This window comes from Lissotriton vulgaris, chromosome 7 (genome assembly GCF_964263255.1).
Source record: "Lissotriton vulgaris chromosome 7, aLisVul1.2, whole genome shotgun sequence".
NCBI classification, from domain to species: domain Eukaryota; kingdom Metazoa; phylum Chordata; class Amphibia; order Caudata; family Salamandridae; genus Lissotriton; species Lissotriton vulgaris.
This window is the reverse complement of record NC_141695.1, coordinates 859372434-859385328: the sequence shown is the minus strand read 5'-3', so window position 1 is coordinate 859385328 and position 12895 is coordinate 859372434. Positions and strand designations below refer to the sequence as shown.

At 44.1% G+C, this 12895-nt stretch overlaps 1 protein-coding gene across 3 annotated transcripts in view; it reads right to left on the bottom strand.

The window, feature by feature from the left end:
- The window catches only part of GEMIN5 (gem nuclear organelle associated protein 5), a 500185-nt gene that overhangs the window by 428869 nt on the left and 58421 nt on the right, over positions 1-12895 (bottom strand). For all 3 annotated transcript variants that reach the window (XM_086931243.1, XM_086931244.1, XM_086931245.1), the window contains one exon: positions 1065-1214. In XM_086931243.1, coding sequence (XP_086787369.1) covers positions 1065-1209 — 145 coding nt within the window. In that variant the 5' untranslated portion in view covers positions 1210-1214. The remainder of the gene's footprint in view (positions 1-1064; positions 1215-12895) is intronic.

Below are 12895 nucleotides of genomic sequence, written 5' to 3'. Positions count from 1 at the left end.
TACTCAGTCCTGCAACGCTCTAAAAACCTCCAACAGCGCCCGTAGGAGCGGCACCGCATCGAAGGGCTGTGGGAAATAAAATAAGATTATCTGCATATAGGGAGATCAGGTGAGTGGAGTCCCCCACCCTGATACCAAGGGCCCACATCTCACTATGAAGCCTCACCACCAGAGGCTCCAGCGGCAAAGCAAAATGGAGAGGGGACATTGAGCAGCCCCGACATGTATCCCCATCAAACTCTGCACTCTGGCCCCAAGAGCTGTGTACAGCAGCCTCACCAAGTAGATGAAACGGGGCTCAAACCCCATCCTCTGGAGTACCTGCATTAAGTAGGTCCGTTCAAGATTATCGAAAGCCTTGGTAATATCCCCTCCAGCAACCCAACAAGTTCTGGCCAGCCCTGCTGTTTCCTGCGGCAGACTTACACACCACACAGATCCGGGACTGCCCTCTGGTGTGTAGGCACTCCTTCAGCCACAATAGCCACACCGACTCTCGGGGACACCTCCACGTCCCTCTACAACACCGCTGGACTCTGCAGGCGATTCGACCAGTCACACAGCCTTTGAGCCGGAAGAGCCGCCCCACCATTGACAGGTCTCAGAGCTTTACAGGAAAGATATCACAGGGTAAGGGTATATTACCGGCGTTCAGTCAACCCGGTTCACCAGCATTTCAGTGTGTGTACAAGAAGATTACAGAGAATTAGAGACTGGGTGCACCAAATCTCGGGCTCAGAGCATCTGAGTGGCCATCTTGCCAGGCCATGCCCGTTTCTACTCCATCATTAAGTCGAAGTTTGCACTAAATTTAGATCAATATTTGTATGGACCATAATATCTATAGCCCATGGACTAATTTGCCTTATTACTGACTAGGTTGCATCAGGACTCTAGTTTCTCTTAAACCAATTGCCTGAAAATGATTTTCTTACTCTCTGCTTTACTGTGAGTATAGGTTCGGTCTCTGATAGAGGCAAGATGCAAGTAGCCTCAGAGTGACAAGTATGATGTATATAGTATTTGTACACAGGTCTTAAATCATGTAAGCATGCATTTCTTACCATGTAGGCGCGGCTCAGGGGGTGCGATATACACGAGGAAGACAGAGTTCCGTGCTCCAAATCCAAATATGCCATTGGCAGCATCACTGGATCGGCTGCAGTACCAGTTTGGAGAAGCTCCCAAAAGTTTATCAACATGCGACATCTTTTCTGTTAAGAACATTCAGGAAAGAAAAACAAAATTTTACTGAGGAATCTGCAAGAATCAGACTGATTAATACAAAATTCCCTCAGCCGTCTCTCGAACTCTGTGTATTTTACAACATAGGTGTAACTGTACTCAGGGCCTCAATCCGAGTAGGCTGGAATTCCAGATTCATCTGGTAATTCCCTTTACTGAGAGCACTAAAAAATACAAGTCAGATTGTATTTTCAGTAACAGAAATATAGTCAAATTCCCACATGCGAAACGCAGAGTTACCATGGGAATCTAGTGTGTTACCTCTGATCCCCCAGTAATTTATCCTTTCTAAAGACACGTTTAAGGTATTACTTGAAAAACTGCGATATTCATGCATCCTGGAATTAAAGATAGCCATGGTACAGATAATTCATGTTGCAGTAATACCACATCGGTAGTCTGGACCTCAGTTGTCCAATAAAGGTCTACCTATCTATACAGGGGAGCAGCTACTTAACAAGGTCAAATGTATCACAAACAAATATACATTGGGTAAATAGAAAAACAGCATGAGCTGGTGCAAAATAGATAAGACATAGGAAGAGGTGACTTTGTGTCCTTCTGAGGAGTCAGCCTTTAAATCGGGTATTGCTGGATATAACAAGCATTTGCAATGCAATAGGTCTCGCATTTACGCAAGTTTGAGCTATTGACATTGCAAATAACAATGCCTTTTACTTATGTTTTCGTTTTTAAAACATAAATAAAAGGCGCTGTCATTTACAATGCCAATAGCTAAACTCGCGTAAATGCGAGACCTATTGCATTGCAAATCCTTGTTTGTTGTTCTTTTTAAGTTATGTATGATTGCAATAAAAATAAAAGATTTTTTTAAAAATCACACCAGTTCCCAGAGCCAGACCGATTGGCGTTGCCAATGCTTGATTTAAAATGTAATTGGTCTTCAAAATCACCTTGAATTTTAAGAACATTGTTTGAAATGTAAAAGGAGAAAAGAATATTTAACTAAATAATGGAAACATAATACATAACATGAAGATATCAAGCGCTAACAGAATCAACTGCCTGATCTAAGGAAAAAAATGATAGCATGTATAATTTAATATTTTTTTATTTGCAAGCGGTTTCCTTCGTCTTCTTAAATTGTTTTGTGGCTTTATAAGTAAAACATCTGAATTAGACAGTGCTTATCAGTTTTCATTCCTTCCAAAATACACAGTATATAATTTAGAGTACAAAGAATATGGCAATTGACCTACAAAACCAGGTTTATGAAGATAAAATGTACAGCGCTAGTGAAATGGCTATGTCTCTATAACGAGATGAGACAAGCATTGGCAGCTAAGCCACTAGATCTGGCCTCTGGGACTTCTTGGATTGTTAATGGTTTTGGCCATGCAGTGCAGCATGGCAAAAACAAACATTTACAATGCAATGGTTTTGCCTTTGTTAAAGTTAGAGCTATTGGCATTGCTCTTGACATTTTTATTTATGGTTTTTTTAACATAAATAAATGGCATTGTCATTTACAATGCCACTAGCTTTATCTCTCGCAAATGACACACACAAACACCCACAGAGAACCCCCCCAAACACACACAGAGCCCCCCACACACACAGCCACACAGAGCCCCCCACACACACAGCCACACAAAGCCCCCCACACACACAGCCACACAAAGCCCCCCACACACACCCACACAGAGCCCCCCACACACACCCACACAGAGCCCCCCCACACACCTTCTGGCCCATTATCTTTTCTCCTCATTAAATAACTGCCCCTTTCTTTGTTCTGAAAATGTGCCTACATGTAAGAGTGCAAGAGGCTAAAATGTGAATGAACTTGTGTTTAAGAGACCCATGGAACTTCAGTTCTAATTGATATCCTGATGCCGGTAAGCAGAAATGTCAGCAATAGATGTTGGCATTCTTTACATGCATTTCACTTGTTACCGTAAAGCTCTACTTTCGCCTCTATTATAATGTTTCACCTTGAAAACACAGTGGCACTCTTCGAGTTGGTGGCACCCAGTAGAACACAGGAGCAAGGACTTCACACTACCTAAAATACATGGACGAGCTACAAATGATCACGTTCGCTGTCCCATGATAGCTACAGCACAACAGCTAAATAAATGGCATTGTTATTTACAATGCCAATAGCTTAATCTCTCGCAAATGCCACCCACATACACCCACACAGAGCCCCTCCACACAGAGCTCCCACCCACAGACACAGGGCCCCCCACACAGAGCCCCCCACACACAGCTGCCCACACACAGCCACACAGAGCCACCCCACACACCCACACAGAGCCCTCACACACACTGCGAGCCCCCCCACACACCCACACAGAGCCCTCCACACACCCACACAGAGCCCCCCCCACACACCCACACAGAGCCCCTCCACACAGAGCTCCCACCCACAGGGCCCCCCCACACACAGCTCCCCACACACAGCCACACAGAGCCCCCACACACACTGCGAGCCCCCCACACACCCACACAGAGCCCCCACACAGAGCCCTCCCACACACCCACACAGAGCCCCCCCACACACCCAAACAGAGCCCTCCACACACCCACACAGAGCCCCTCCCACAGCCCTCCACACACCCACACAGAGCCCCCCACACACCCACACAGAGCCCCCCCACACACTGCGAGCCCCCTCCAGGCAAAACCTAAAAAATGCAAGTCCCAAATATTCATGGATTTACCACAAACATAGCACCTTTACGTAGGACCACAAGCAATTACACCAAGAGGCATTTAAAAGTTTCAGTACATTAGTTATTCAGTTGCCATGAAATAATGCTTTAGGCCCTGGAACACCAATGGTAAACACACGTAGCCGCCTGTCTCAGTCCCTGTGTTTTTATCTATTTATTTATGCAACTTTATATAGCGCGGACTTTACCCGAAGGTGTCAGAGCGCTTCACAGAAGTACCAATAATGAAATGAATGTGTGGTGACATCGAGTTGCATCACTAGCCTGTGACATACGAGAAGGTCGTGTTTTTCAGCTGGCAAATGACGGAAGTAGAGTGCCCCATAGGGTCTGCTTCAGTGTTCATTGTTGACTTTACCGGGGAATGCCCTGGCACTCCTCAAGCACTGCTCTTCATGCACACTCTCGTCCTTCAATTCCCTCCCCTAGTACTTTTCCCACACGGTCTCCTCCTCTTACACTACACTCTTCCCACCCGTCCCTCGCCCTTCGTCTGTTGTGAAGAAGATTGTCTATTGAGCAAGTGCTTGCTTGAGTGTTTGTTTTTTTTGCTTTTAATTTGAGTAGCCTTTTTTCGCATTCAGTTGGGCCAGACTGAAGCTCAAGCACAAACTGAAAAGATAGATAGATAGATAGATAGATAGATAGATAGATAGATAGATAGATAGATAGATAGATAGATAGATAGATTAGTGAAGCAGGTTGTCAGTAGTGTCGGGAAGCACTGGAAGAGTAGTAGGTGGTAGTGAGTGGGCATGTGGGGGGGAGAAAGTGATGCACTCGCATGAAGTGCTGAAACCCAAAAAAAAATATTCATCCCCTCACTTCAACAGTGGAAGGTTGCAAGTCCTCCATCTTAAAACACAGTGAAGCAGAATTGCTCCTGGGGCCGGACAGATATAAGAAAAGGGAAGAAAGGCGTAGAATATGGATCAGGGATTCGAGATAGACAAGAAAACCATGCAATCCTAACCAAGTGTCTGAACCGCAGCCCACTCTGTATTGCATTGTGGCTAGTAGGTACTAGAGTACTAACATGTAAAGATGTATGTAGGTGAGACCTGAAAAGGCAAAACCCTGCCGAGGTCCTTTAGGTATGAACTTCACATATTTAAAAATAATACTACAAAATAAAAATAGTTTGTGAGTGAAAATTGATGGTGTATTTGGAGCCTCTACCAGCACTTGGATGAAATGGAATACCTCTTTTTGCACCTACTTTGTTTTCATTATTCCCCCAAGATGGCCGACACTGACTGCTAAACCCTGATGTGCTCTTGAGATGCGTGATGACATGAACGGACACCACAAGCACCACACACGTATTCTGTCTATCCCTCACCAGATAGAACACTCACGCACTCCACCGACACGTTCTCTCCTGATAGAACATGTATTCCATACCAATATTACACTCTTATCATTAAATGAGGTAACTGTAAAGGCTGTTATTTAGCGCTCTTGTAAACAACAGTAGTGTTGTAGGAAGCTCTATATAGAAAGCTAAATGTTTGTTTGAAATTATTTCAAAATGTGCTACTCCTAAATTAAACTTGTATCTTACTGGATTTGTCTATTTCCTGTTGGAAAACCCCTTCTAAGTAATAGCAACAATAACCTATCCACTACTCAAATCCAATTGTGGCTGAGGGAGGCCTTTGTTTGGGAAGTCTGGCACACTACTCCTTTCATTAAAACCTTGTCACACCTTATGCGACTTTGACACCGTTTACAGTGCAGGGAAGAACATAATTTGAATTTCAACACGTGTAACCAGGCTGGCGACGGAATTTGTGCACCGTGCTTAATTGAGGTGCCTAGATTCATGGCTGCACTGTTTGTGCAGTTGGCAGATGGGTTCTAGTTTTGCATTAATCATCCACCACTACTGTGGCAGTATCACAGTTGTAAAATTCGTGACATTTTAAACAAAGGCAAGGCGACCACGGTGAGTAAAACTAATAGCACATAGGGCTCCTACAACCTCAAGCAGGAAGGCCCACTGGCTGGCCTATCTTTGACTGATTTCGGCCAGGGTGGTGATTTTTCTTTCAGAGGCCCTCTGCTTGAACCACCAGTGTGGTGAAGCGCCTAAACTTATCTCCTACCAGCATGGGCCACATTAAGATTTAGAACACCGGCAAAAACAAACGGGAACTGTTAAATGCAGCTTTAGTATGTAAATGAACAACCCACGCATGTTATTTATTCATTGAATTGTTGCGTTTGTAGTTTTTTTTCCGTGAAAAATGCTGTAGTGCACATAACATCATTAGAAGGGCAGCTGTACTGGACACGCTATGGCTACGGACACTTAATTAATCCATCTCTGCCCATTGCAGATGTGTAGTGCTGGTGTTTAAGTAGTGCTGCACAAACCTGGTTGGGGGCTAATAAAGCACATTCTACAACAATAGAGCAGCGCACTGCCATCAGCCGGCCACGCCGGAGGGGGTAGTCCTCTCACACGGGGACACTCTTCCACGCGACCTCCGTCTCGAATGCCTGTATTGAGAAGGCGCATGGCTGTGAGAAATGACGGGTGAGGGGCGCTAGGCTCGCTCCCAAAACATGAATGGGAAACAAGTGGGGTTTTTTTTGTTTGTTTTTTTAAATGTATCGCAGGGGGGGGTCAATACTTCCCCACTTCTGTGCTATAGTCATACGGCTGCCACAATAAGGTGTAGCTATCACTGTCTGCGGCTCCCAAATCTTCTCAGCCGAATATTTACCGGAGACAGCTCTCGTGACTCGCAATGTCCTCGTGTTCTATATATAAATGCTCGGGGCCTCCTCTGGGTGAGTCTCGAGGGAATGCTAAACTCTGGACTAGACAGTAACTCCCCTACTTTAGCTTTACCATTTTAGAAATTTCTAGTCGACCCCATACCAAATAATAATAATCCACGTTTGTAAAGAGGCAGCAATTTACCCATAAGGGTCCCTAGTCGCTGGGGGCCGTCGGGAAGATTAAGCAAGTGGGGTCGAGTCTCATCAGGGCGCCTGAGGTGAGTCCGGCTCGTGGCGGCGTTCGGCGCTGGAGCGGGGCCTCGGGGGGGGGGGGGGGGCTCTGCGAGCTGTCAGGGGCGCTGTTTATGTCCTGGCTTCTTCGATGCGAAGCTTGCAGGGAAATCCTTCGGCGGGAAGTGCACTTTAGAGCGGCCCGTACTCCTTTGTACAGGGCAGCTCCTCTCAGTGTGGCGCAGCCTCGGGGATTCCCTCTGGGGCGGGTCGGGTAAATACACTTTACCGGCGTTGTGACACGGGCCGGATACCGGGGAGCAGGCAAGAAGGGGAGGCGGCGCGGCGGCACTCAGTAGCGGGCACAACTTGTACCGGCAGGTCAGCTGGTGCGGCGCAGCCTCAGGGGCAAGGTGTGGTGCGGAGCAAACGCTCAAGGGCACGCACCTTTCAATCTGCTCACTCGGGTCCCGGGAGCTCGTGGGGGGCTGCAAGGCTGCAGCTCTTCCTCACCCGGTCCCGCTTCTTGGGGCCGGGTGCTCTCACGGGCGGCGGCGGGGCTCCTCTTCCACCATGGAGCCCTGCCGGTGGGTGCAGCTGCTTCTCCTTGTCCGCGCTGGGGGGGGCGGGACTTCCGGGTCGCCCCCTCAGCTTCCGGGTCGTCGCGGGCAGCGCGGTGGCCCGTCTCAGCTACTGCAGGCGGGGAGTGAATTCACCGAGGGGTGGGCTCCCTCGAGGTGAAAATAAACAATAGCGGCAAGGTCCCTGGGCGCCTGCCAGGAGACAGTTTAATTACAAAAAAGCGAGGTGAGCACTCGCTAGGGCAGAAAAGCGCTATGAGCAGAAAGGCGGGTGCCGTCTCAATGCCGGACCAGATTCGGGGGCGTGCCCGAGAACAGGCTTTCGGCTGACGTCGCCAAAAGCCAAAAATTCTCGGGAACGCCCCCGAATCTGGTCCTGCATGGACGGACAAACGTGTCTTCCAATGGCTAGCCTCCATTTATGGAGCTAGCCAATGGAAGACGGGGGCGGATTCCAACCCCTATACTATACTCATTAGGTTTTTCCTAGCACATGCGTACTTCGTACGCATTGGCTAGGCAAAACCTAAAATGGAATACAAAACAGCCTAGGATGCAACTGCAACGTTGTTTTGTAGGCATGTGCACCACACACGCATGGTCCTATAAATTATGCTGACACCTTTTGTCTTATTTAGCTCTCCGGTTTCATGCATTGATGGGATTTTATTTCTTGCACTGTTGGTACTGCTTGTGAATACATCTCTTTCCATGAACTAATAGGATGTTGAACGAGCATTTTAGTCATTTACTATCATATAACTGGTTAGGATTTTGACTCACCGACAATTGACCCCTTGTGTTATATCTACTGTGCTTTGGACTCACAATAGTTATTTCTTATTCAGTGCCTTAGGTCCTACACATTGCGTCTTTTCAAAATGCTGAAAGGCACAAGGAGAAAGCATTTTCTAATTCCTGGGTTCATGAGGATACGCTCATTCCAGTGAGTTGCCCTTGATTATTTATAGGAGTTCAGATACCATACAACGCACGACAGACCACACTATTAGACAGTCGTCCGATATGCTTAATAGTTAATTTTTCCATATTGAACGTTTCAGTGTACTTAGGCATGTATCATATTGACCTATCCTTATGTTTAGCAAAAGTCAAATCGTATTACTTGTACCATTAGAACTCATTTAACTATTGCAGTTCAATACTTATTATGCTTAATGTATTATCTAATTAGCTTCTGTACTTCATGATTAATGGTATGTGAAATGTGGATGCTCTCTAATTTCCACACCATGGATCTGGTTCACTCGTGGTGTCCCTGGTTTAACAATTCCCTTTGACCCACATCAGTTCTTTACACATTGGTTACATGGAAATTCTACACTGCACGGTTAGACTCACCTGTGGAGGACTAACTGTGTAAAATACATTACTATTTGATATCCGCTCTCTTTCCATTTGGTACCTTAGAGATACATTTCGGTACATACCATTTCATGATGCAGTACTCTGTTTACATGTTTCAGCAGGTGGATCATCAGTGTTAAGCAGTTAGGGATCTATTCTATACATTTGGAAGTTGTATATAACTAACTCTGAGTTCATGTAACCTCTTCCTGAACCAGATGAAGTCAATGGAGACCTACTCTTTTTGAGCAGCTGGAAACAAAAAACATTTGACTGTATGAAACATTTGATATGCAGCAGATTCTGGACTAAAGGGATACTGGACCAAGCTAACAACTCACAAGAATGCCAGAGGATTAATATTCATGATTTTGGACTGGCCTGCGAGTTCAATTTGAGAAAAGTTCTGTAATGTTCAATTCATACTTAAGACCAGTGACCTGGAGTTCCTCCCTCCGCACTCAGCAAACTGCTTTATATGGAGAGGGAAACAAATGTAATTGACATTATGGGATCAAAGTGTTAAAGGTGTGTGCTGTCTTTTTCTCTTGCCAGCCCATTTGTATATTGGGGTCATTTTCTCACAGCAAGGGAACATATGGCATCATGTTGCACACAATGGCACATTCAACAGGGCAGTGAATGCGTGCCACCTTCACTGAGGAATAACATACAAAATTCAGTAGCACAAAAAAAGAATTACGTTAGATCTAGATAGGTGGTCAAGTATGCAATTTGTATTTTATTTGATATATTGCAAAAAAGGGGAAAAAAAATAAAAACAAATATAAGTGTATATATATATATATTCACTGAAAAAACCATAGGTTTCACACCAGTTATAGTTAGCTGGAAATTTTACTGATATAAAACCATTGAAATTCCCACGTTATAGTTAGTCGGACTCACTATAACTTGCGCGTGCAATGCACTGCTGATGACATCACATATTACATCACTCATGACATGGTCCGTGACATCACTCATGACATCACTGATGACACCATCCAGTGAATATGTGTCTTTCTGAAAAATAAATATTAGTGAGTTATGTTTAAATATTTAAATACATATATTAGTGTTTCACTTTGTGTATAAGTGGCTACATGTGTTGATAAGTAGCTACATGCGTATGTATATGGGTTATTTGATATTTTTAGTAGTATCAGTATGAGTGTCTATATGGTTTGGTGGAGGTATTACTTAGCACATAGATGCATGAGTGACTGACTCTTTGTTTGTATGTGTTTTGAAGACAGCATATGTTCAGGACTGTATGGGTGGATGAGTGTCTATATGTGTTTGTTAGTGAGTGAATGACTGTCTCACTAGTGTCTTTATCAGTAACTACATATGTTTTAATCTAGTATATATGAATATTGATGTATATAAGTGAGTATATGTGAGAGTAAGAGATTGTAAGATTTCCTGTTTAAATAAGTATGTGTTTCTATAAGTGATTGTTTAAGAGAATAAATATGTGTAATTTTCAGTAGAAGTAAGGTGGAAGTGTGTGTATAACTCTATATTCAAATAAATGGTTGTTCAATAGTTTATTTGCACGTGTGAATATGTGTGTGAGTAACTTTTGGATGAATGTCGGTGTGTAACAGGATGTATAGGTGTATCTCTTCATATGATGAGTGTGTATATGTATGAGTGACTATATAGAACTGTTGGTGAATGAGTGGATGTGTATATAGATAGTGGAAGTACAGAATTGCTTGTTGTAACTGATATAGGTATGTCCATTTTTTAAAAATTTCAGTTTCTATTTTTGAATATGTGTCTCAAGGGTTACTTTACACTGAGAGGAGGTCTGTGACTGTGTCACAAGGATGGTGTCATCAGTGATGTCATGAGTGATGTCACTGACCATGTCATGAGTGATGTAATATGTGATGTCATCAGCAGTGCATTGCACGCGCAAGTTATAGTGAGTCCGACTAACTATAACGTGGGAATTTCAATGGTTTTATATCAGTAAAATTTCCAGCTAACTATAACTGGTGTGAAACCTATGGTTTTTTCAGTGAATTTAATAGGTTTTTTAAATGCTAATTCCTAACTATAACTGGTGTGAAACCTATGGTTTTTTTCAGTGAATTTCAAAGGTTTTTTTAATGCTAATTCCTAACTATAAGTTTCACTTTATAAATAAGACTGTTAGCACTCTAGTTGTTCTTTTTAACACTCTGGTACATTCTGTCATTGGGCTACAGTTGGGCTACATCTAGTTGAATTTTGGGCTACATTTACAATTTTTGTTCTCTGGTGGCCATCTTTGGGCTACATTGGGCTACTTTGGGCTACATTTGGGCTACATTTTGGCTCTAACATATATTAAGCCCAATGTAGCACAATACATATTTTTATAAAGTTAATTTTTTTACAAACCACTTCAGAATAGGGCTACCTGTCTCTACAATTATCCCATTTTTTTTTTTTTTAATTTTTGGGGGGAGCGCTCCCAGAGCGCGCCCCGGAGTGCGCCCCGAAAAGCGTATTTCTGAAAAGCGCCCCCGGGCGCGCTCCGGGGAGCGTCTCGTGAGCGCCAATATCGCAAACGAAAACATGATCGTGACGTATCGCGTAGCCGCGACCGCGTGATACGCACGGAGTAAGCGCACCCGGAAGTACTCGAGCGAATACGATCGCAAAACGTAAACTTCCAACGCGCTTACGCTGCGCGCCCCCGTGCGCGTAGCGTAAGCGCGTCGGGTCATGTGAGCAGAAAATAACACTTTTCATTGGTTCATAACAGTTTTAGTTTCATAATGATGAAGCCCCTGGTCTTGTGACCTGAAAATAACACTTCTCATTGGTTCAGGACAGTTTTTTTTTCTAAATGATGAAAGACCCCACCTTTTTTCCTTATTCTGACTTTGTCCTTTGACTGAGGAAGACCTGTTTGTTGCTCTCTCTACTTTTTTGCTCCAAATAATGGCTTCAGTAGTAGCATCAGCTGGTGCATCTGCCCCACCACCACCACCACCACCACCACCAAGAGGACCAGCTCCAAATTATATTGGTGGTCAAGAACAGGAGGAGGAGGAAGAGGAAGAGGAGGAGGGGAGAAGAAGATGGCTGCCAGAAGAAAATACACCTTACAAACCCAAACCACACATTGTTTGGCAGTTTTTTTCAATTCCAGAGGGGAAAAAAAAGGTGAATGCTCCCAAGGTGACTTGCCTCATCTGCAATGATGAACTTTCACGGGGCAACCCAAACAAGAAATATTCTTTTGGTAACTATAGCATGATTCGGCACATGACAAGAAAGCATCCAAACAACTACTCTCGTGCAGAGTTCCGGGAACTGGCCAGTAACCTCCCCCAGTCATCAAGGACCCCCTCCCAAAGAAACCAACCCACTTCCTCGCAACCAGAAACATCTGAGGTGATGCCTTGCATTCAGCCGAGATTTGCTGATTTTAAAATTACTTGCACTGCTTGTGGCAAGCTTATCTCCTATGGGGAACAAAGTATTAAGCTCATCGTCCTTGCAGGTGATAATCACAAGTGCCCCAAAAAGAAATAATTTTTTGGGTTTTTTGTTTTTTTGCTCCAGTTGAGCCAGTTTCAATTCCCTTTTTTTGTTTCTCCCCCTAAAAAATACAAAAAAAAATATAAAACTGTTTTGAAAAGCCAAAAAAAGTTCAAAAAGTTCCAAAAACACAAAAAAAATATAAAACAACAAAAAGAAGAAAAAAAAAAGTTCTTTTAAGAACTACCTCCAATTTCTAAATGAAAACTTCATTTTTTTAAAACTCTGTCATCTTTTTCCCTCATTTTACGCTCCCCGGTGCGCTACCTGGTGCGCGCACCGAGCGCTTCCCCCGCGCAAAACGAAAAAAAAAAATATTTTAAATGCCCCGCGGGGCCCTTTTATAGCCCCCACATCAAACCTAGGGGGTCAAAGGGGTCTATCCCGGACGCCTTATGGTCAGTTCCCACTTTGTTTTAGCCACCTCTTATGTCTCTATTTTACCGAGACACAAGATGGCGACCGCTCTGGACTGTTTGGAATGTTTACAGACAC